The 24,788-nt window shown below is 37.8% G+C and overlaps 2 protein-coding genes across 5 annotated transcripts; one reads left to right on the top strand and one right to left on the bottom strand.

The window, feature by feature from the left end:
* Positions 1-891: 891 nt before the first annotated feature.
* On the top strand, positions 892-19,174 carry LOC123508332 (39S ribosomal protein L39, mitochondrial-like). 2 transcript variants are annotated; one of them, XM_045261948.1, is made up of 9 exons: positions 895-1,164; positions 13,540-13,734; positions 14,254-14,369; positions 14,700-14,823; positions 15,298-15,359; positions 15,543-15,702; positions 17,894-18,066; positions 18,297-18,344; positions 18,990-19,174. In XM_045261948.1, exons 1-9 carry the CDS (start codon positions 1,113-1,115, stop codon positions 19,053-19,055), a joined length of 996 nt encoding a protein of 331 aa, XP_045117883.1. In that variant the 5' UTR covers positions 895-1,112; the 3' UTR covers positions 19,056-19,174. The 2 variants fall into 2 exon arrangements, with proteins under 2 accessions (XP_045117885.1, XP_045117883.1); XM_045261950.1 differs by lacking the exon at positions 13,540-13,734 and having other exon boundaries at positions 892-1,164.
* Positions 19,173-24,434, bottom strand: LOC123508331 (protein Star-like). 3 transcript variants are annotated; one of them, XM_045261946.1, is made up of 6 exons: positions 23,932-24,434; positions 23,422-23,673; positions 22,794-22,922; positions 21,839-21,958; positions 21,558-21,740; positions 19,173-19,496 (listed from the first exon to the last, which is right to left on the bottom strand). In XM_045261946.1, the coding sequence occupies exons 1-6, from the start codon at positions 24,001-24,003 to the stop codon at positions 19,266-19,268; spliced, it is 987 nt and encodes a 328-aa protein (XP_045117881.1). In that variant the 5' UTR covers positions 24,004-24,434; the 3' UTR covers positions 19,173-19,265. The 3 variants fall into 3 exon arrangements, with proteins under 3 accessions (XP_045117881.1, XP_045117882.1, XP_045117880.1); XM_045261947.1 differs by having other exon boundaries at positions 21,558-21,755; positions 23,422-23,689; positions 23,932-24,430; XM_045261945.1 differs by having other exon boundaries at positions 21,558-21,755; positions 23,932-24,430.
* Between the last annotated feature and the right edge of the window lie 354 nt (positions 24,435-24,788).

Here is a 24,788-nt window from a genome sequence, read left to right as displayed (position 1 = left end):
ACAGTGTTCCAGCTGTAATGTCACTCTCTCTGTCGAGCACATCCTGCTTCACTGTGTGCGTTATCGTGAGGAGAGGCGGCCCTTGGCGACGTATTGCCGGGGTCGCGGCCTCCCGCTAACGCAAACCACCCTCCTGGGTGATGAACACCCGGATGTGGTCGATAGACTGATGATTTACCTGACTGAGGCCAATTTAATCAAAGAGTTGTGATTTATGTGTATATATTATGTTATTTATTCTATGTCTTTATTCTATATATTTATGTAAATAAAAGTATGAAAGTGTGTATGTTTCCAATTTTGCGTGATCTAATGTGAATGTTTTCCCTTCATGTATATATGCAATACGTAGTGATACTACGTAGCCACCCTGTGTGATTGTGATTTGTCCCTCCCTCCCCCATGCCCTGACAAAGGACAATAGTTTTGAGATAGGTATAGGATCCCTGTGTGAATGAAGCGTGCATGAGAATATGTGAAGTCACTTAATGTTAAGAATTAATAAAAAAAAAATAAAATAAATAAATAAATAAATAAATAAAAAAAATTAAAAAAAATAATAATAAATAAATAAATAAATGAAGCCATTAAAAAATATATGCTTTATTCTAAAACAAATATTAAAAATGTAAAAAAATAAATAAATGGCCTAATACCCAAGACAGGGTGATGGCCACTATCTAAAAAAAAGAGAGAGAGAGAGAGAGAGAGAGAGAGAGAGAGAGAGAGAGAGAGAGAATTCTACCTACAATATGTATACATGAAAGATAAGTGAATAATCAACGGAAAAAATCACGAAATTAGGGCACCATGTGGAAATATTAACTAAATAAAAAGTAAAAACAAAAAACAGGGTTCTACGTTCCTTGGGATAAAATGTGCAACTAGCCGAATTCTCCATCACGGGCCCACGGGCCACGGCTACGGATCAAGCTTACAAATGTAAACACCGGTGAGAGGAGAGGCAAAGATTTCTCAACACATTAGTATTACTGCTAGTGAAGGATAACCGAGAACAAATATTGAATAGCAGTGACGAAGGACATCCTTGGAGTGTTTTGTGAACGTGGAGGCAGTGAGAGTGAAGGAAGAAAAGACATTTGGACTTCATCATGTTGACCTCCAGGGTGGCCGCAGCCTTGCCCCGCCTCCTGCCATGCACACGTGTGTTGTTTTGGTATTTTCTTTGTGACATCTGCTGACTTATTGCATACATAGATTATGAAGTCAATGCTGAAATAACATTGCTGGGTAAAACCTTAGGATAAGGCCTTCCCTTTCGCCACCAGCCCACTCCCCAACAGTAAACTGGGGAGCTGTTGAGAAAGCGGGATTTTTGGATGGGAAAAGCCAAAACAGGTCAAATTTTCCATTTAAAAAAAGCAAGAGTCCATATTTAACTACACTGGAAAATAACTCGCTAAAACTGATGAAATCTGACAATCTAACTAAACATAACACTGGTAAATATTTACAACAGGTCCTTCGATTGCCAAGTATGGCCGTTTGTCTCCTCAGACCTTTTGAGGAAATGCGAAATTTTGTCCATATCGATATCCCCGACCAACTAGATGAAAACATACTATGTAATTTAAGTTAACCTAACCACAAAACTAATCAAACTCTGTTTTTTGGCGCAATGTGTTGATTTTCAAAAGTATCCATAATGTAGGGTTGCCACCTCCACCTCCTAAAAATACGGAACGCATTAGCTGAGGTTGGAACAGTGATGGCGGGTAGAAAGTCAATCATATTGACAAGGCTTGAAGATAAGCTCAATTCCATAAGTACCCTGTATTAGGAGGAATTCAAGGATATATTGACTAAATGTGAGGATATATTGCAAAATACGTTCATCAGTCAAGTTATCAGTAATATATTTTTTAAACTACATGTGTCTGTATAAATTCTAAAGAAGGAGACACTGAAAAATATATTTCTCTTAATTAAAGAAAAAAAAGAAAAAGAAGACTCATTTGGAGAAAACAGTAGCGACCTGGAATATGAATGGATCATAAATATAGCCATTACTTATACATTTTCCAAGTGTACAGATCCTGCAGACGTAACCATGTTCTGTACCAGGTACCTAACAGGGATGAGACATAGGCATGGCACAGCACAGCAGCAGTGTTCTCCGCCCCTCTCATTTTTAGACTGACAGCCGTTGGTGATGGACCATAGAGGCAGAGCGAGATATTACGTGTACTGTTCATGTAACCCACGGGCAGCACGACAAACCCCTAACAAACTCATATATTTTTGTGAATTGGTTATGTATTTGTTTCAATATTTGGTCACAATGACTTATTAATTTATTTCATTTGCTTGACTATTCATACAGGTAAATACGGAACAAATGGCGTTCCGTATTGGTTCAATACGGAACGCAGCATTTCACGCTTCAATACGGAACGGTTCCATATTTTAAGGGACAGGTGGCAACCCTACCATAATGAATCCGTAATAGCAGAACACACGAAAAAAAAATTCATAAACGTGAGGTACATTGAGTATTCTACTACAACATGCAGTCTTGTCATGTGTTACTGACAAGGACCAATAGTAAACATTAACCCTAACCCTTAATATAATCACAGATGTATAGTACACTAAGAATGCTGACTAAGCATACAAGTGTGGTGTGTATAGGGTACAAGGCCTTATTCTATTGATTAACCCATTATTGTTTTCATTCAAATGTCAAGATATATTAGATTAATTAAATTCTTAAATTTTACTGTCGATCTCTTTGGTGTGTAAATTATGGTAATTTTTTTTTTTTTTTTTTTTTTTTTTTTTTTCTTCTTATACCATGTATTTGTATTCTTTCACCAGTTGCTTTTTGTATCAGAAACTAATTTTGCCACTGTTAATTTTCAGCCTGTTTTGAATTAATTTGCATGTTGTTTCTTCTTGCAAATCATTAGTTCTTATTTTTTATTCTCCCAACCAACCCCCTATCATAAACTAATGTTTTGCCATAAAAGCAAGAAGAAAATTACTACAAAACCGAGTGAAATTCACTGAGAAAAAAAAGTTTTGTTTTCAACGCTTTCATAATGTTCCCTACAAGAAACTGACTGTTGCTTGCCAATTGCGGTGTGCTTGCTGGCTTGTATCACCACTGACCAGCCTAATCAAACTAATCTAATTCAACCAGACCAAACCAGTCTAACTTAATTCAAGTAATCCAACATCACTAAATTAATATAACCGAACTAAACTAATATAACCTAACCATACTAGCTTAACCTAATCAAACTTAATGGGTAAAGCTAAGAAATTACTTTGAATTTGCAACCTTATTTGCCTTTGTAAAATTTGGTGATGCAATGAAAATATATAATTGAAACAACTCCTACCGCAGACTGACCTCCTTCTTAGACAAATTTAAAAATTTTCTTATTGAGCCACTTCTCCTTCCATAGGAAAAAACATCATGCTATGATTTATTTATTTATTTATTTATTTTATTTATTTATTTTTTTTTCTTCCCCCCATTTGCCAGCAGCCACATTCTCAAACAAAAGAATGAATCACCATAATTAATTTTGGACTTTGCACAATTGTTGTGACATATGCACACATGAACAAACACACCTTCGCTGGAGTAGATGAGTGCTTACCTTTCCTTTATATACATGGATGTATCAATTATAATTTTTGTCACTAGAACAAAAGAGCTTACTTCCCCAAATACAGATAAATCTTTTAAGAATTTGCATAAATATTATGCATAATTTGCAGTGGGTATCCATGAGATCTAAATTACTCAGAATGAGAAGCCTTGTTTGATGAAAAGTATAGGAAAACCCATGAAAAGCAATGTTTACCAACATTGCAGGTACTATGTTTGTTCCATGTGTTATATGACCTCAAAAAAATGTAATACTGTAGCTGCATTGTACTTGTGTAATATAACAATAAAAAAAGAGTTTGAAAGGTAATAGCACCTCTATGCATTCCTTAATCAGGTTTCATGTGAACACAAGAGTATTGGCTGACCTATCATTAACTGGAGAAATCTCTGAAGTTATCTTTGTTCTCCAGAAATTTATATTATCTTACTTTGCAATATGATAGCAGCTGATATACCATTATCCTGTTTAGTGGATCAGATTAGTTTTACTGTATTTTGTGGTAAATAACAATTTTTTGGGAGATTTTGTGAAAAGTCATTTCATTATATGTATAGTACATATAATCAATACTTTGGAGGCAGGAATGTAATTAATTTCATGGTTATGGTGTACATACTTGAATTTTAATGATCTTGCAGTCTTCATTTTTTTATTGTACTACCTATATCAAATGGCATTTTATTGTATTATTTTTTATCTTATTTACTTATTTTTATTCATTTGTTTTATTTTGTGTGTGTGTGTGTGTGTGTGTGTGTGTGTGTGTGTGTGTGTGTGTGTATTTACCTAGTTGTAGTTTTACAGGGCTTGGGCTTTATGCTCATGTGGCTCCATCTCCATATCTACACTTATCCAATCTTACTTTAAAAGTGTGCACACTCGTTGCAGACACTACTTCTTCATCTAAACTGTTCCACGTCTCAATACATCTCTGTGGGAAACTATATTTTTTAATATCTCTCAGACATCTTCCCTTTCTCAGCTTTTTACTATGTGATCTTGTACTTCGGATGTCATATTCTTCTCTCAAGATCAGTTTCTCATTATCCACTTGGTCCATTCCATTGATCAATTTATAGACTTGTATCAGGTCTCCTCTCTCCCTTCTTTGTTCCAAGGTTGGTAGATCCATAGCCTTTAGTCTCTCCTCATATGTCATCCCTTCAAGTTCTGGGACCATTTTTGTAGCCATTTTTTGTAGCCTCTCCAATTTTCTTATGTGTTTCTTTTTATGAGGGGTCCACACTACTCCTGCATATTCCAATCTAGGTCTTATTATAGTATTTATCAATTTCTTCATCATTTCTTTGTCCATGTAGTGAAATGCTACTCCAATATTCCTCAGTAAATTATATGTTTCTCTAAAAATTCTATCAATATGGCTTACTGGTTGATTATTTTCTTCCATCGTCACTTCTAAGTCCTTTTCCTTTTTTACTTTCTCCAGTTCTACACCATCTCCCATCTTATAGATTATTGTGTGTGTGTGTGTGTGTGTGTGTGTGTGTGTGTGTGTGTGTGTGTGTGTGTGTGTGTGTGTGTGTGTATTTACCTAATTGTATTTACCTAATTGTAACATACGGGAAAAGAGCTATGCTCGTACTGTCCCGTCTCCATATCTACTAATGTCCAGCTTTTTCTTAAAATCATGAATATTCCTTGCATTGACCACTTCCACGTCTAAACTATTCCATGCTTCCACCCTTCTATGAGGGAAGCTATATTTTTTCACATCTCTCCTATAAGTGGCCATTTTTAGTTTTTTCCCATGCCCTGTCGACATTCTTTCATTCCACATACACAGATCTTCCCTATCCATTTTTCCATGCCAATCATCACTCTGTATATTGCTATCAGGTCTCCCCTTTCTCTTCTGTTTTCCAGGGTCGGAAGTTGCATTCTGTTCAGTCTGTCTTCATAAGTCAAATCTCTTAAGTCAGGCACCATTTTTGTTGCAGCCCTCTGTACTTTCTCTAGTTTCCTTATGTGTTTCTTTAAGTTCGGAGCCCACTGTATTGTTGCATATTCAAGCCTCGGTCTTATCATTGCAGTAATTATTTTCTTCATCATTTCTTCATCTAAATATACGAACGCCACTCTTATGTTCCTCAATAAGTTCAATACTTCTCCAATTATTTTGTTTATATGTCTCTCTGGCGATAGGTCATTGGTAATTGTCACCCCAAGGTCTTTTTCTTCATGACTGGTTTTATGTCTTCATTTCCTATCTTGTACATACTCCTGATTCTTCTTTCACTCTTGCCAAACTCTAATTTCTTGCATTTTGTCGTGTTGAACTCCATTTGCCATGTACAGCTCCATTTCCATATTCTGTCCAAGTCTTCCTGGAGTAGTTCGCAATCTTTGTCACATCTCACTTTTCTTAACAATTTTGCATCGTCTGCAAATAGGCTCACATAACTGGACACCCCATCCACCATGTCATTTATGTAGACCGCGAACATTACTGGTGCCAACACTGATCCCTGTGGAACTCCACTCTCCACCAAGCCCCATTCTGATGGTCTGTCCTTAATTATTGTTCTCATTTCTCTTCCTACCAAAAGTCTTCCATCCATTTTAGTAAACTGCCATGCACTCCTCCTACCATTTCAAGTTTCCAGATCAGTCTCCGTGTGGTACCTTATCAAAGGCCTTTTTAAATCCAGATATATTCCATCAGCCCAACCATCTCTTTCCTGTATTACATCTATCACCCTCGAATAGTAACATATCAGGTTTGTCGTGCATGAACGCCCTTTTCTAAAACCAAATTGACACTCACAAAGTATGTCATTTTTCTCCAAGAAGTCTGTCCATCTATTCTTCACCACCCTCTCACACATCTTAGCTACCACACTTGTAAGTGACACTGGTCTATAGTTCAATGGGTCTCTCTTGTTACCTGATTTATAAATTGGGACAATGTTAGCTCTTTTCCAGTCTTGGGGCACTACACCTTCCCTTAATGAGGCATCAATTACTTCACAAACTTTTTCTGCCAGTTGCTCCTGCATTCTCTTAAAATCCATCCTGATACCCCATCAGGTCCCACAGCTTTTCTCACTTCTAAACTCCCCATCATATTTTTGATCTCCTCCACAGTTACTTGAAACTCCTTCATAATCCCTTTCTGTTCCATTACCAGTGGTTTGTCAAAAGCAGTCTCCTTTGTGAATACCTTCCGAAAGCATCCATTCATAGCCTCTGCCATTTCCTGGGATCCTCACTGCATACTCCATTTACTTCTAAACTTTCAATACTTTCTCTATTTTTGATGTTGTTGTTCACATGTCTGTAAAAAGCCTTGGTTGGTCTTTACATTTATCAATTATATCCTTTTCTTGTTTCTTTCTTTCTTCTCTTCTAATCAACACATATTCATTTCTTGCTCTTTTGTAACTTTCCCACTGCTTAATCCGTCTTTTCCTTCTCCACCTCTTCCATGCATCCTCTTTTCTTGTTCTAGCCTTTTCACATCTATCGTTAAACCAGTCCTGCTTTCCAACTTCTCTATGTTGTCTTATTGGTACAAATTTTTCTCACCTTCTTTGTATATTTTTATAAATTCCTTCCACTTTTCATTTGCTCCTTAGCACTCTTGAATTTCATCCAATTTGTCTCTTGAAAGAATTTCTTTAGGTTTCCAAAATCTGTCTTGGCATAATTCCATCTTCCCACTTTATATTCTTCATTTCTTCTAGATTTCTCTTCATCTATCACCTTGAACTCCAAAACTGCATGATCACTCTTTGCTAAAGGGCACTCCACCCTCATCTCCTCAATGACCATTGGCTCTGTACTAAAGACCAAGTCCAGTCTTGACGATGCTCCCTCTCCTCCAAACCTAGTATCTTCTTTGACCCACTGAGTTAACACATTTTCCATTGCCAGTGTCAATAGTGTATTTCCCCATGTTGTCTCTGATCCTTCCATTGACCAGTCCTCCCAACACACCTCTTTACAATTAAAATCTCCCATCATTATAGTTCGTTCACAGCCACCCAACATTTCTTCCAGACATGTTCCTGTATCACTTATCATTTCTTCATATTCCTGTACTGACCATGCATTTGTCTTAGGTGGTACGTACACCACTATGTAGTGCCTCTTTTTCCTTCATTAGTTTCTGCTCTGATCTTTAGCACTTCTGCCTTTCCCATACCTTCTTTCACTTGATCCACCTTTATATCTTTTTAACCAGCAACATCACTCCTCCTCCCATCTTACCTACTCTATTTCTTTTCCAAACATTATATTTCCTTCTCCAACCATCATCAGGTCTTCTCCTCTCTCAGTTTTGTTTCAGTAAGACCCACAATATCTGGGTTCTTGTCCCTCAAGTAATCGTTGAGTTCTAAAATCCCGATATCACTCCATTTATGTTGGAATACATTACATTCTGCTCATACGTAAGTTTCTTTAGTCCTTTCTTGCTGTACTTTTCTGGGTTATGAACCACTTCCTCAGTCTCATATCCAAGATTCTCCAGAAAACTCTTTCTTCTCCTCTTCTGTCCTCTCTTCATTTTTTTCAAAGCCTCCTTTCTCAACTCATTTAACATTTCTCTTTCCTTTTCACCGAGATCTCTTCTCAACCAAATCTTCCTTGTTGTTTCCTGCTGGGCTAGCCTCCATGACTTCTCCACCAATTCATCTACATCCTTTTGTGACTTAAGTTTGATTCTTATTGGCCTCATACCTTCTCCTGTGAACTTTCCAATTCTATGGAAGTCCTCTATTTCTTGTACTAGGTCTTTTCCTCCTCCTGCACCACATTAATGATATTATTTATCACCTTTTTATGTTTTTCTCTCTCCATTTTACTCGGTGTCTTATCCTCCTCCACACCAAATATCACCACACATCTCTTTTTGTCTACAGTTTCCCTCACCAATGTCTCATTTGACTTAATAACCTTCACCACTTTCTCAGCAATCTTCTCTTCTATGATCTGTTGATCTATAATTTCAGCAAGGCCCAAAGTTTTCTCCCCAGACTCTTTGATTTCCTTTTCCAGACTTGCAACTTTGTAATTTACCTCCTTTCTTTCCACTTCCTGACTTTTTTTCCATTCAGCCTGCTTCTCCATCACTTTTCCTAAAGATTCTCCACATTTGTCGCAATTCACTTTAATTAACTTAACTTCCTCTTTCAGTACTGCATTTTCTTTCTTCATATCGGCGCACTCTTTCATTACATTGTCATAACTCGTTTCCAGGCCCCCATACTTTTCAAACAGTTTTTCAATTTTACCTTCCAACTCCAGAAATGTGTGTGTGTGTGTGTGTGTTTATCTAGTTGTACCTAGTTGCAGTGTTACAGGGCCTGGGCTTTATGCTCGTGTGGTCCCATCTCCATATCTACACTTATCCAATCTTACTTTAAAAGTATGTACACTCGTTGCAGACATTACTTCTTCATTAACACTGTTCCACGTTTCAATACATCTTTGCTGGAAACTATATTTTTTAACATCTCTCAGACATCTTCCTTTTCTCAGCTTTTTACTATGCAATCTTGTGCTTCAAATATCATATTCTTCTCTCAGGATCAGTTTCTCATTATCCACTTGGTCCATTCCGTTGATCAATTTATAAACTTATATCAGATCTCCTCTCTCCCTTCTTTGTTCCAGGGTTGGTAGATCCATAGCCTTTAGTCTCTCCTCATATGTCATCCCTTCAAATTCTGGAACCATTCTTGTAGCCATTTTTTGTAGTGTGTGTAATTCACTGTTTGATCTGCTGCAGTCTCTGACGAGACAGCCAGACGTTACCCTACGGAACGAGCTCAGAGTTCATTATTTCCGATCTTGGGATAGGTCTGAGACCAGGCACACACCACACACCGGGACAACAAGGTCACAACTCCTCGATTTACATCCCGTACCTACTCACTGCTAGGTGAACAGGGGCTACACGTGAAAGGAGACACACCCAAATATCTCCACCCGGCCGGGGAATCGAACCCCGGTCATCTGGCTTGTGAAGCCAGCGCTCTAACCACTGAGCTACCGGCCCGTGTGTGTGTGTGTGTGTGTGTGTGTGTGTGTGTGTGTGTGTGTGTGTGTTACCTGTTGTATTTACCTAGTTGTAGTTTTACAGGGCCTGGGCTTTATGTTCGTGTGGTCCCGTCTCCATATCTACACTTATCTAATTTTTCTTTAAAACTATGTACACTCTTTGCTGACACCACTTCCTCACTCAAACTGTTCCAAGTCTCAACACATCTTTGCGGGAAACTAAATTTTTAACATCTCTCAGACATCGTCCTTCCTTAGTTTCTTACTATGCGATCTTGTGCTTCTAAAGTCATATTCTTCTCTCAGGATCAGTTTCTCATTATCCACTTTATCCATTCCGTTAATGAATTTATAAACTTGTATCAGATCCCCTCTCTCTCTTCTCTGCTCCAAGGTTGGTAGATCCATAGCCTTTAGTCTCTCCTCATATGTCATCCCTTTAAATTTTGGAACCATTCTTGTAACCATTTTTTGTAGTCTCTCTAATTTTCTTATGTGTTTCTTTTATGGGAGTCCACACAACTCCTACATATTCCAATCTAGGTCTTATTTTAGTACTTATCAATTTCTTCATCATTTCCTTGTCCATATAGTGAAATGCTACTCCAATATTCCTTAGCAAATTATACGTCTCTCTGAAAATTCTATCAATATGGCTTACCGGTTGATTAATTTCTTCCATTGTCACTCCCAAGTCCTTTTCCTTTTTTACTTTTTCTAGTTCTACTCCATCTCCCATCTTATAGATTCCCACTGGTCGTCTTTCACTTTTTCCTATTTCCATGACATGGCTTTTGTCCACATTGAATTCCATCTCCCATTTTTTGCTCCATTTCCAGATCTTGTTTAAGTCTTCCTGTAGTATTTCACAATCCTCTTTTTGTTTAATGACTCTGCACAGTTTCGCATCGTCCGTGTAGTGTGTGTGTGTGTGTGTGTGTGTGTGTGTGTGTGTGTGTGTGTGTGTGTAGTGTGTGTGTATTCACCTAGTTGTATTCACCTAGTTGTAATTTTACAGGGCCTGGGTATCATACTCGTGTGGCCTCGTCTCCATATCTACACACATCCAACTTTCCTTTAAAACTATGCACACTCCTTGCTGACACCACCTCCTCACTCAAACCATTCCACACCTCCACACATCTTTGTGGGAAACTATATTTTTTCACATCCTTCAAGCATATTCCCTTGGCTATCTTTTTACTATGCGATCTTGTAGTTCTACTTAAGTTTTCCTCTCTCAACATCATTTGCTCATTATCCACTTCATCCAGTCCATTCAACAGTTTATAAACCTGTATTAAATCTCCTCTTTCTCTTCTTTGTTCCAAGGTAGGCAAATTCATTTCTTTTAATCTCTCCTCATAGGTCATTTCTGCCAATTCCGGAACCATTTTTGTTGCCATTCTCTGCAATCTCTCCAACTTCCTTATATGCTTCTTTTTATAAGGGGACCAGACCACTCCAGCATATTCCAATCTTGGTCTAATTACCATACTAATTAATTTCTTCATCATATCTTTATCCATATAATGGAAGGCTAATCCAATATTTTTTTATCAAATTATATGTTTCTCCAAACATCTTATCAATATGAGCCTCAAACTGCCCATGGTCTTGTATTATCACTCCCAAATCCTTTTCCTTTTCCACCTTTTTCAACACTACTTCTTCACCCATCTTATATGACCCTCTTGGCCGTCTTCCACTCTTTCCCATCTCCATCACATGACTTTTGCTCAGATTAAATTCCATTTGCCACCTCTTGCTCCACTCCCAAATCTTATCCAGGTCTGCCTGTAAAATTTCACAATCTTCTTCACTCTTCACACACCTACACAACTTCGCATCATCCGCAAACAAATTAATATAACTGTTTACTCCTCTGGCATGTCATTTATATATACCAGGAAAAGTATTGGTGCCAGCACTGAGCCTTGTGGGACTCCACTCTCCACCACCAACCAGTCCGACCTTGCATCCCTTATTACCGTTCTCATCTCCCTCCATCTCAAGTAGTTTTCCATCCACTTTAACACTTTTCCTTTCAGTCCTCCATAAATCTCTACTTTCCATAACAGTCTCTCGTGAGGTACCTTGTCAAAAGCTTTCTTTAAATCCAAATATACACAGTCCATCCATCCCTCTCTCCTGTATTTTGTCAACCACTCTTGAATAAAAGCTCAGTAGATTTGTTACACATGACCTCCCTTTCCTGAAGCCAAATTGATGATCCGATAATAACTTATGATCCTCCAGGAACCGTATCCAATATTTCTTTATCACCCTCTCACAAATCTTACCGACCACACTTGTTAGAGACACAGGTCTATAGTTAAGAGGCTCTTCCTTACTGCCTCCCTTATAAATGGGCACCACTTCAGCTCTCTTCCACTCTACTGGTACTTCCCTGTTTCTAATGAGCACCTTATAATATCATATAATGGATCAATCAATTCTTCTCTACACTCCTTCAATAATTTTCCTGAAACTTCATCTGGTCCCATCGCTTTATCATCTTTAAGTTCCTCCAACATTTTATATAACTCCTTTTAGGTATCTTAATGTCCTCCATGTGCACATTTCCTTGTACATTCTGTGGCTTTACAAACATTGTTTCTTTAGTAAATACTTGCTGAAACCTATTATTTAGCAATTCCGCTATATTCTTAGGGTCATCTACTATCCCTTGCTCTCCTTTTAATCTTTCAATGGACTCTCTCTTTTAAGTTTACCATTTATGAACCTGTAAAACAATTTTGGATGTTCCTTACTCTTGTCTACAATATCTTTCAAATTTTCTTTCTTCCTCCCTCCTTACCCTCACATACTCATTTCTTGCCACTCTATAATTCTCCTTATTTAGTATATTCCTGCTCTTTTCCATCTTTTCCAAGCCACATCTCTCTTTTCCTTAGCCTTAACACAAGTTGCATTAAACCAATCCTTTCTTCCTTCCTCTCTTGGTTTATACTTTGGTACAAATTTCATAACTCCTTCTTTATAATATTTCATAAAAATCTCATATTTCTTTTGCACTTCTCTGATTTGTAACATCTCCCAATCTAATTTTCTGAAATAATTTTTCAAACTTTCTGTGTCCATCTTTCTATAATTCAATCTACCACTCCTGTATGTCTCGTCCTTCCTTCGCTGTGTTGTTGCTATCTGCATTTCCATAACCACATGATCACTCTTTCCCAAAGGACACTTGTATTGTATATCTCCACATAGGTACACTTCTCTTGTTAACACCAAATCCAGTCTAGCCGGTTCATCATCTCCTCTATATCTAGTATTTTCCTTCACCCTCTGTTCCATCATATTTTCCATCATTAGATTAAGAAATCTCTCTCCCATGCTTCTTCTCCAACACCACTTACTAGATTTTCCCAATCCACCTCCTTACAATTAAAATCTCCTACTAGTATCACCTTTCTTTTTCCAGATAATACACTTTCCAAACTCTGTAAAGTATCCTTGATCATATTGTCGTATTCCTTAATGTCCAAGAATTTGTTTTAGGAGGTACATAGGTCACCATGATTATTAATTCTTTTCCATCACTTTTTATCCTTATGCTTATCACTTCTGCGTTGTTCTTCCCATACCAAACCTTATCCACATTTATTTATTTCTTCGTCATAATCATAACTCCTCCTCCACCTTTACTCTCCCTATCCTTTCTCCATATATTATATTTATTATCCAAATTTATCTTTGTTTTTTCATGCAAATTTGTCTCAGTCAAACACACGATATCAGGCTTCTCAACTATCATATAGTGTGTGTGTGTGTGTGTGTGTGTGTGTGTGTGTTAAAACTGCACAAGAATTTGAATACCATATTATTCCATACTCCACCCATACAGGCCCATACCACAAGCAAGCACTCACCAACACAATTGTAAAAAAGAAGCGTTCTCAGCTGTTCACTCAGGAAGCACAGCGACAGGCTGCTCTAATCACAGACGTAGAGAAGATTGAAGTGCAGTATGATGGCCAGCCAAAGAACTGCACCCTCATCATGAACAAGGGCATGTCCACACCATATAACTGTGCCCAGCGTGAGTGTTGATCAGCATTGTAACCTTTGTTAGCTTAGGTTAAATACAGTACTGAAAAGTTTATCGTTTAGGAGCCAGCCATTCCTTTATTTTATAAATTCTTATTGTCATTGTCTCATAAGATAAGGGCAAAACTATAAGGGTTATGCCATAAGTTGAATTAATGTCATGTCATTAGATTTTAAGATAGTATAGTAAAAATAGTTCTGTATTACTGAGGTTGTCTTTGTATACTTTTTTGTAGTATATATTATGTACTTGAATATATATGCATAATGAACTTTCCATGTATTTTCTTGGTTTAGGCACAATAAAAAATGGTTTCTTCCTTTACAAATACATATTGTAGCTTACAATGATAGTGATGGAAGAACTTTTTAGTATAAATAAGCTCTTCAAAATAATTTTCAGGCCTTACTTGTGAGTCTGTGTTGCATTTCTGAGTCTGTGTAATTACCAGTCACTACTTCTATGCATTGAGTTACATTTAATGTGCACTGATGCATTTAATTCCAACAGACATAAACCAAATGATAATGGAAAGGTCCGTCTTAGCAGAAGTAGATGGTCAGGTGTGGGACATGCACCGGCCTCTGGAGGACAGTTGTACCCTCCGCTTCCTCCATTTCAGACAGGTGAGGGAAATAGGGGGATACAAGTTTATGAATTTCTCCATTCCTCTTATAAAGTAAGAAGGATGTAGAAGGCAAAATATTTGCTGAAAATTTATTCTCTCTCTCTCTCTCTCTCTCTCTCTCTCTCTCTCTCTCTCTCTCTCTCTCTCTCTCTCTCTCTCTCTCTCTCTCTCGTGGATTAAGATAAATTATATTGAAATTACCATATTTACATCCACCAATTACTGTGGTATCTTATGTGTATGTATTCATTGGCATGACAATACTATCTTATAGCCCTTAATTCTTTTTGTCAGCAGCCTGGAGTAAACTTATTATTTCTTGTTCCAGTCTGACCCATACTATGCCAACAAAGCCTTTTGGCGCTCAGCCTCAGTGATGCTGGGAGCTTTGCTGGAGTCGTCTTTCAAGGACAATCTCTATGTGGAACTCTGCTCTTATCCCTCACCAAATGGTACTCTTTACTAACTAAAGGAGTCTTTAGTGACATTTGACTTGCTTCACCATCAGATTAATTCTGGCAGTCACTCACTGTGATATATCTCATTAAGAAATAAATATTGTTTGTCAATTTTTTTTATTAGATCAGTAATCATTATGATTGCTGTAAGATTTGGTTAGATAGTAATACTGTAAATATCTTTTCATCAATTAGTTTTTACTATATCAATATTTTGTTTGATATGCAATTCTTATATATCATCTGAAAGTAATAGTATCTCAAAAATTGTCATCAAACAGTTTTTAGTAATTCAGTATTTTGTTTGATATGCAACTCTTATATATCATCTGAAATTAATAGTATCTTAAAAGATCAATATATTCACATCTAAAAACAACCATTTTATAACCATTCAGAAAATTAGTTTACATTTTCTTCAGTGTTCAAATCTCCCTTGCTGCTTCTGTAATCTTGTTGATTTTTCAGTGCGGAGTGGTAGCTTTGTGTATGATGTTGATATCAAGATACCAGAGTGGGAACCCACCAAGGTAAATCTCTTTCATGGACTCTTCCCTGTTTGAGAATTATGATCAAAACTCACATTTTAGAAACTGATTCATTGACTTCCATGTTTTTTCATATAATCTTTTCTTACCATAGTGAATTTCAGTTTTATTTTTTTCTTCATACTAATTGAATTATGAAAGATATATATTTAGCTTATTTTCCAGGAAGAATTAAGGACATTATCAGGAGAGATGGTGAAGCTGTCCCTAGCTGCTCACCGCTTTGAAAGGCTAGAAGTTGATGCTAGTGTGGCTCTCAAGATGTTTGCAGACAACCGGTTTAAGACTCAACAGATCCCTCAGATGGCAGCACAGAGCACCTCAGGTACCAGGCTGCAAGGAAGAAGCAATGCAGCTTCAATTTGTTTTAGCCTTTTGATATCTAATGTTTGTTCGTAAAGCACTGGTTTACAGGCAAGTCTCTAATTCATGGCAAGGCTCGTGCAAGTAATGTCAGCACAAGCATTAAAAAAGATGTTGCTAGCAAAGAGCTATGAGTTCTTAGTATCAAGACAGTTTAGATTATTTGTTTTTTTATATTATCCTGAATCATCAAAAGTGCATTGGATATGTTTGAATTCAGTAAATTTTGTTTTGTTTGCTGCTATTATTTAATTTGGTCTAGCTGTGTTCTTTATCTTAGTTCAAATTTTGTGTCAATTGGGACATTCGTTATGAGCTGAGTTGTTGGTGATTATTGGCTATTTTCATGTAGGGTGTAGTCAACACTTACAGTTCTCTGGAGATGTACATTCTAAAACCACTTCTCATGATACATCTTGATACAATGTACTTAAATGCTACAAAACATTGATCCTAAGTGTTTTTGCTAACAGTATCCATGGGATCTAATGATGCACATTTTACACAAGTTATTATAAGCTAAATACTCGCAACAACTAGGCTGTGAGTGTTATAACATTTATATCTAATCTCCTGCTACATATTTGATTTTAGATATTTTGCACTGGTTTCTCCAGGGACTAATGTTTTATTTGACAGATCCCAAAAAAAATTCAGGCATATTTTTTTATTTTGAATTTTTTTTTATTTATTTATTTCTCATGCTATGGCCTATAGCACCTGTAGGTTTTACTTGAAGAATATGGGAAGTGCTGTCCAGCTTCCACCCATTAGCAGTGCAGGCAATTTTATTTATAGTGGTACCCATATTAGGGCCCATATCACCTACCCAAGTGCATCTTAGGTGTTAGGCAATTACACCTCCACCTAGAACCTGGGTATCATGGTGACATGGTTGTCTCTTTCATATGCACCAGGATTGATATAGGTTTATGTTAATTGAATAGCTTAAATGGATAAAGTAAGGTCATATAGAGAGGAAAAAAGTATTCATCCCAAGCGATGCACTCCAGACCAGAGATAATTTTGTCTAGTGTTTTGCTCGTTTTGCTATATTTCTTGCTTTCTTCTCAATGGCTAAAAGTGTGCCTGATATTCTATTAGTTGGCTCAATAACGTGCAGATGACTGATTTTTTTTTTTCCAGCTGACCCACTTTTATATGAGGCGTTCAGAATAGTAGTGACGTAAGCGCCACCCAGGTCGATTTTAAGGTTTGCATAGCATTTTCTTCATCTCGCCTTCAGCTTTCTGAATCTGTAACGTCCAAGTCAAAATTTGGCCCGCAACATGGTTGAAATTCCCATTCTTTTGAGGGGTACACAGGGCTGTGTGGCCATCGACAAGAAAAAAACTCGTGCTCACTCAATAATGACGTATGTTCTCAGGCAGGCAATGGGAGGCCTGCATTTTCACCCTGGCGTGTCTCAGCAAACTGTGGTATAGCACTATCTTCCTATTGTGTTTGGCTCGCATCTGTGCCGTCATAAGTATTATGGCAATAAGGATGAAATTCCGCTAGTAGTGAAGGCATTAATCGACCATATCAGCATCACATTAAAGTGACCGCACAACGTATCTCCTACAGAGTGCTCAGTGACCAATGGGGAGGCAGGGATGCAGTGACGTGACTGACGACAGCCAATGAGAGCCCGCCCTGTATTTTCGTTCCGCAAAATACAGGTCCCCCCCCCCAGGAAAACGCAGTTAATGAGCAACTTCAGAACGTAATTAGATTTTGCTTACAATGGTTGCAAAGCCCTGTTATAGAGCTTCATTTTTCAAAAACCTAGAGCTTTCTACCTCATCTCAGTAAAAAGTTATTGCGTAATGAATGTTGCAAAACTTTAACTGCGTGTTTTTTTATTTTTGGCGCTTATGTCACTACTATTCTGAACGCCTCATATGTAAAATTAGGTCACCTGGTGAATCAGGTAGTTTTTACAGACTGTAATGAATGCCCCTTTTCAGGCCCAAAGAAAAACATTGTAGTGGTTGACTACTGCAGATTTATCTACAGCCACACAACTTTTGTGGCTCAAGATAAACAAACCATGAATAATACAACTGTGTCAACAAGCCTTGAAAAAATCTGATGTGTGAATGAATACAATTTAAAATAAAGACTGGTATCATGTGTCTTTCTTGTTACAGGGAACACTGTGGTGGTGTACAGAATTGGGGACTTTGTGGAGGTCAGCCGTGGCCCAATGATGGCTGACACGAGTCACTTGGGAAAAGTGTCTATAGTAGCTGTTCATCCCATTGAGAGCAATGAAGTGCAGCTGTTCAGAGTACAAGGAGTGGCTCTCCCAAGAGGATTCCTGGTAAAGTGTTAATGTGAAAATGTGACCTGTGTCTTTCACCTCTGCTCCCCCCACTCTCTCTCTCTCTCTCTCTCTCTCTCTCTCTCTCTCTCTCTCTCTCTCTCTCTCTCTCTCTCATACCAAAACTAAAGAAAACTCATATAAGGATTTGTAACATACATCATAAAGAATCAATATGATATGCTTCTTAAATCATCATCTCTGCTTCAATAAATCTTTTCCTTTTTCAGTTGAACCACTTTGCATATGGAGTATTGGAGAAGAGAGCTCAACAAATGGTGAGTGTTATCTTTTATCCATAGTTGGTCACAATAACGAAAATATTTATCTCGACAACTGACAGTAAATGTATTGCCCAATAACTAATGAATTGACAAATCCAAAATTGTGATAATAGCAATAACAACACTTAATTAATATTTTGAATTTGAAATAATTATAAATGCAAATCTTTATATCTATTTTCATCTTAGAAAACATAAAAATGTCTTAGAAGAAAATCAAATCCAATGTTTATCGTGTCTTTTCATTAATGAAAAGTACTGTTTAGGTAAAATTATTAAATTTAATGTTCAAAAACAAAAGTTATTGATTATTACTTGTTTAGAACCAAAAATATTGGTGTTACCAATGAAATGATAACTAAGGAAATATCTTTTTCCATACTTTTGCCATTCTCGAGTTCCAAGTGTTTATTCATTCATCCTTTAAGTCTTTTCTTAGTAAATGCCAAATATTTTTGTGATGTTTCCTGAGACATTGAAATTCTTATATTGCCTCATAATATAAATTTTCTGTAGTTCCTCAATTAAGTTTCAGTACTGCTTTGCTTTTTACAGTGACCCTTTAATTTGTATGAAAAAACAAGTAGGTAATATTTCCAGTAATACTAAAATTGATTATTTCCATTCTTTTCTTTTCAGAACTCTGGTCGATTACCGCTTAATATCTCATCCACTAAGCCCCAGACACAGGCCTCCACTTTGTAGTACTTTGTAGTTAGATTGCTGTACATATTGTTCTCCAATCAAGTGCAGATAAATACATATACGTATGTAATTATTTAACCTCTTTATAAGCTAAGCTGTACAAATAAAAATTCAGTATACATCTATTTTTCATTTACTTATATATCGATTATTTCTATTGCCACACCACACTATTCATATTGACAGAATAGCATTTATTGAATGCTGTACTTAGAAAACCCCATCCTTGACAAAAATATAGTCCCCTATGTTGTCCTTGTCAATGTGGTAGTCATAGAGGCTATATCCACGAGCCACCACACCCTCAACAAACTTGGTGTCCTTGCCTTTAACATCCCCATGATGCTCCAACAACAGGAAAGAGATCTCCAGCGAATTCCATGGAAGAGTATCCATAATTCTTTGTTCTGCTCCCTCTACATCCAGAGAGAGCAAGTCCACCTGTGAAAAAAGGAAAAATACTGCGAATTTCTTTTGAAGGAATACTTAGCGATATATCTAGTTTTAAGAAAATCAATAAATAAATGTCTATTACACTATGTAAGAAAAAAAAGCTTTCAAACATTCTGAAGTAGTAATAGCTCATCATCATCAAGTCTCCATAATATTATCAGATATGTGAGGCTTCTTCATTTACGGTGGTAATGTATTAATATATCTGAACAGAGTAGTTTTACATTCATGTCATTATTTCTTTTCTAAATGCGCTTGTTTATTCGCGTTTCGAGAGTCGGGGCCTTCGGGGGAGGGGCGTGGGAAGCGGTAGAAAGAACCCTCTGAAGGTATATAGCCATTGCTCAGTATTATCTAACAAAAGTGAAACCCGGCACAGCAGTAGCATCCCCATCCCCACCCTATCTATACTGACAGTTGTTGCCTTGTTGATGTCTGATGGAGGTAAATTGGTAAAAGAAGAAACAATACGACCCACGATCACGAGACGATCACACGACGATCCATATAAAGCAAACTGCAGTCATATTTTTGTGAACTAGTTATATATTTGACTCGATATTTGGTCACGATGATTTTGAATTATCTTATTTTCTTGACTATTCATACGGCCAAATACGGAACAAATAGTGTCTTTTACCTGTTGGTTCAAAACTAAACGCAACATATTACTTTTCAATACGGAACGGTATCCGTATTTATTTAAGACTTGAAACATATGATGGCAATAATGAAGCTTCTCCTTTTGAGTCTTGACAAGAATCCTTTGCTTGTTTAGATGGTTATGGAGCATGATTTTTTTTTTTTTTTTTTTTTTTTTTTTTTCGTTTTTACGTCCGGTTCCCCTATTACATTAGGACTAGGACGGTGCCTCCTGGCAGAGAAGTCAGGAGGACTTTAGTTTTGGCATTTAGGAACCGTTACCCCGAGTGGATGCCCTTCCTAACCTCGGACCAGTGCTGCCAGTTCAAGTTGCCAAAAGTTCCCTGTTTTGCCTAAAAATATTTCCCTATTTAGCGCAGCATTTCCCTGTCGTAATTTTTAACTAATTACATACGTACATACACACATTCGTGTGTGTGTGTGTGTATATATATATATATATATATATATATATATATATATACACACACACACACACACACGAATATAATATAGCTGTCATAAGTTCAGCTATCAAGCAGGGGCGAGGGGAGGGACGATATACGGATCTCATACGTGTCATGACACTGTTTGGGTGAATACGGGTCTCTATCGGTCTCGTAGAAAACAGGTTCAGCTAGCTAGCAAGGGCGAGGGAGGAAAGGGAAGGGACGGTATACGGGTCTCGTACAAGTCATGACGCTGTTTGGGGATGATGGAAGGAAGAGTGAATGGTAGAGGAAGGATTTATAGTGATCGAGAGAGACCTCAGAAGTGGATTGAAATTCAATTGAGAGGGAAAGGAAACAATAAATAATTGATAAAAATTAATACAAATAATTATTGTACGGATGACGGGTGAAGAGGATGGGAGGAGGACAAGGGTGGGGACTGCGGATGAAGGGTGTGAGTCCGTTGGTCAAAATTTCCCTAGATTTTGGAACATTTTGAATTTTCTTCCCTGTTTCCCTGTTGAGACCTAAATTTCCCTAAAACAGGGAAATCTCCCTGCATCTGGCAGCTCTGCCTCAGACCGTGGCCAGGATTCGAACCCGTGCGCTTGAGAACCCTGGGGCCCAAAAAGCGCGCGCAGTCCCACTGCACCACGGCGACCCCCGGTTATGAAACATGATAAGGAAAATATTTGACAGATAAATCCCTCAACAATCCTTAAGTTAATATTCAACTGAGGGATGAAGTGGCAGCTATATAGCGGTTCTTACAGTTTGCGCATGGTCGATCGTCCATGTTCTTTCAGTGTTTACCATTCCACCGATCTTAATTCAGATGTATATTACTTTTCATGGGATTCAAGTATTCTCATATCATTTATTACCATTATGTCATTTTTACTAACTTATTTTGTAACTTCGAATCTGATGTGAAATGTTAATTTATTTGCGTTACCTTCGTAATGTTGAGAGCCCGCAGATAAGACACCAAGGGGAAGCACTGCACTGTGGCGTAGCTTGAGTCATACACCCTGCCCTGGTATTGTTGGTCAGGACCGCCCGCCTCCATCAAGAAAGAACTGCCTCGTATCACCCATAAAGCTTGCGTAGTGGCAGCGTTTGCACGCGTGTCCACCAGCTGAAGAACCATCTCCTGATATACAAAACACAGTCAGCTAGTCATGCAGTAACTTTTATAACCAGAAGTGAAGACATTGCATTCAAGCAGTTAGTTACCTTGGGGTATGGGGTGATGGCCAGACAAGTGTTGGAGGACCATGCACGCCTGTTCTTCTTCAGCAGGTGTTTGAAGGCATTGGGGTTAGGCTCCACCAGTAGCCCCGTCCAGCCATACACCTGCATCACCACAGCATTTGCTAGCATCATAATTCAGAATACGAACAAACACATATGTGTTTAGATGACTAAATAAATAGGACCTTAGAATAGATGAAAATGTAAATCAAAATAGATATTATCTATTTTGATTTACATTTTCATCTATTCTAAGGTCCTATTTATTAAGTCATCTTCCACCTGTCTTTTTTCGCGCATGCTAAGTATTATCACGATGGTTATTATCATCACTATTTTCATTGTGTATATTTCATAACACTACAACTTTTGCTTTAGCAGGCGTCGTTTTAAGTGTTTGAAGTAGGCACTTCACCTCCACCATCCACTTCAAACTTAAACCTTCCTCACCTTAGTATGAAATTATGCCGATCATATACTTAGTTTTAAAGGAAAATTGCTATATAATCACATGCATCAGCCACTTTTTTTTTTTTTTTAAGTTTAAAACTTCCATTCAAAATAGATATAATCTACATTTTACGACATTCTACCCTTTGAGAAGAGTTTGTGTAACCGAGGAAATTCCTGTTCAAACTTAATATTTACGCCAAACATTGACACCCAAGTGTTATCTAGGCATGCCATTATCGTGTATCATAGTTATATGTTATCATTGTACAAGCTGAAGTGGCTATAGTCTCTGTTGGTTCAGTGTTATAGATACGTACGTACCTGCACATAGAAATACTGATTAATCAGTCGCTATCTTGCTCAGTAATATGATGGGGCAAGATTTCATTATCAGAGTAAATGAGAACGAAAGAAGCCGGATGAAAAGTTTCATTAATCTAAACGGACTCTAATTTAACATAGATGAGAACTCACACCACCGGACCTTCTCTAGGTGGAGTGTATTGGAGAGATACTCGCCGTCCAATGCCCCGGCCTCCACAAAAAATCCTGGGGGCCGCTTACCCAGGAGACGAACTATCCTCTCGTGCAGGAATTTCCACGACTCCATATCCTGTGTGTGAGATATCTGATTGTTAGGAGAGTAGCACATGTAATTTCTTAAAAAAAAAAAAAAAAAAAAAGGCCGACTGTCACTACTGATCCAACAGTTATTACCAGTATTGATGAACTATCTATACTAAGAAGGAAACAGACAGAGAGAAAAAAACTAATGTAGACAATAATTATAATAGTGTTTACCACCAATTGCCGCGCATCAATTAGTGGGGAGAAATTACGTTTACATACTCCCAAGGTTATAAATCACAATTTCTAATAATAAGGAAGTTCTCGATTGATTGACCATTGAACGGCAGAGTTAATTTCTTCCGTCTTTCTTATGAAGCAGATCTAGCGCAATTTTGTTGATATTAAAACAATTGATACATATGTAACATTGATTATGATAATGAATTTATACGTTCTTAAAAGTATAACGAGGATCACTTATCATTATTGTTATTATTATCATTTTTTCAAGTATATAGTGTTAAACATGATCGTCACTTTACCTTATAGTTAAGTCTGTTGGTGTAGGCATCAAGGTTGTAAGGCTTGGTGTTGGGCGGGTGGAGATGGTGGTCCTTCACCGCCTGAATCACCCTCGGATCCTCTCCGTCCAGTGGGCCTCGCAAACGCTCCTTCCAGCAGCCTCCTGTCACGCCCAGGTGCAACTCCTGTGCTCCGTGCACTGCCCCGAGGCCTACATGTACCTCCCCAGCTTCCCGTACAACGTGCATGCTTCTTAGACTGTATACAATCGCCTGTGGAGAAGGTACACTACCAAAGGAATGGCGATATATGCAAAACGAATAAGTAATGCAACGAATCGGCCTTGGTACAGTTGTTACATTAAAAGAAAGTGTGCATTTAAAGAAAAGCCAGGATTGTTGATAGCAAAGTTACACGATTTATGACCAGGAATTTCCTCGAGCAATCAACTTAAAATAGGAATACCTATTCTTGAAACTGGAGCAACTTAAACAGATATACCTTTGGAAGTGGTTAACAACTTGACTCACCCCAAAGAAGATCAGTGCATATACAACGACATTCTTCATGAGAGCTTTGTATTTCCTTTGTAAGAAAAACATATCATCCAGTCAATCATATGAATACTACTAGTTACTCTCAAGAAGGTTCTCCCTATTTCGCTGCAGCAAGTCACCATTCACCACTTGTGTTTACGCCATAAATCAAGCGTAAAGGGAGTTTCTTCGCTGCAATGTCAGCAAGGAGGACTGGTAATCGTATCACGGAAGGAAAGGTAGAACGGACCGCGCGCCACCTCACCACTGCAGTATGTTATTCTGTTATCTTTTTCCTCCAAGGCCGAACGTTTTTCTTGCTGCAGTTTACATCTTCCAAGGCTTCCATACTTCACATAGCGTGGTTTTTCTCTCTTCCGTTAGTAAGGTATTCAAGGACATAGTGATAGCAAGGAAAATTAAATAATAATGTGTGTTTGTGTAATTCACCTCGGTCGTCTGCTGGTCACCCAGCCAGTCTTCCCCATTACGGAGCAAGCTCAGAGCTCATAGACCGATCTTCGGGTAGGATTGTATGTGTGTGTGCATACAGCCTTAGACTAATCTCTCTCTCTCTCTCTCTCTCTCTCTCGTGTTTGTGAATCAGGAAAAGACTCTCTACTCACTGTCACGAGGTCGCAAGCCTCTCTGACGTCACTCGCCCTCGTGCCGCCATCCTAGCTCTCGATCCTTGTTTATTTGATTTCCACATACTCTACTTCTCTGCAGTCATGTGTCGCATCAGGTTTGGTTGTATAGTTGTTACTTGTTTATCTGCATGATCATAACAAAAACATTGTACACTTCTTGCTATTTATGCAGAAAATGCATGAAAATCTCTTAGTGTCGCG

This window comes from Portunus trituberculatus, chromosome 24, assembly GCF_017591435.1.
Source record: "Portunus trituberculatus isolate SZX2019 chromosome 24, ASM1759143v1, whole genome shotgun sequence".
In the NCBI taxonomy this organism is placed as follows: domain Eukaryota; kingdom Metazoa; phylum Arthropoda; class Malacostraca; order Decapoda; family Portunidae; genus Portunus; species Portunus trituberculatus.
This window is presented reverse-complemented; position numbering and strand designations above follow the sequence as displayed.

What these genes read in the sequence shown, in the direction of transcription:
- LOC123508332 (XM_045261948.1), top strand. Translation starts at nt 1,113, where the DNA reads ATGTTGACCTCCAGGGTGGCCGCAGCCTTGCCCCGCCTCCTGCCATGC. An exon ending in GGCAGCACAGAGCACCTCAG is followed by an intron (nt 15,703 to 17,893) that starts GTACCAGGCTGC and finishes TTCTTGTTACAG; the next exon opens with GGAACACTGTGGTGGTGTAC. An exon ending in AGAAGAGAGCTCAACAAATG is followed by an intron (nt 18,345 to 18,989) that starts GTGAGTGTTATC and finishes TTTTCTTTTCAG; the next exon opens with AACTCTGGTCGATTACCGCT.
- LOC123508331 (XM_045261945.1), bottom strand. Translation starts at nt 24,003, where the DNA reads ATGTTTTTCTTACAAAGGAAATACAAAGCTCTCATGAAGAATGTCGTT. An exon ending in ATACACTCCACCTAGAGAAG is followed by an intron (nt 21,959 to 22,793) that starts GTCCGGTGGTGT and finishes GTGGTGATGCAG; the next exon opens with GTGTATGGCTGGACGGGGCT. An exon ending in GGGCTCTCAACATTACGAAG is followed by an intron (nt 19,497 to 21,557) that starts GTAACGCAAATA and finishes CTTTTTTCACAG; the next exon opens with GTGGACTTGCTCTCTCTGGA.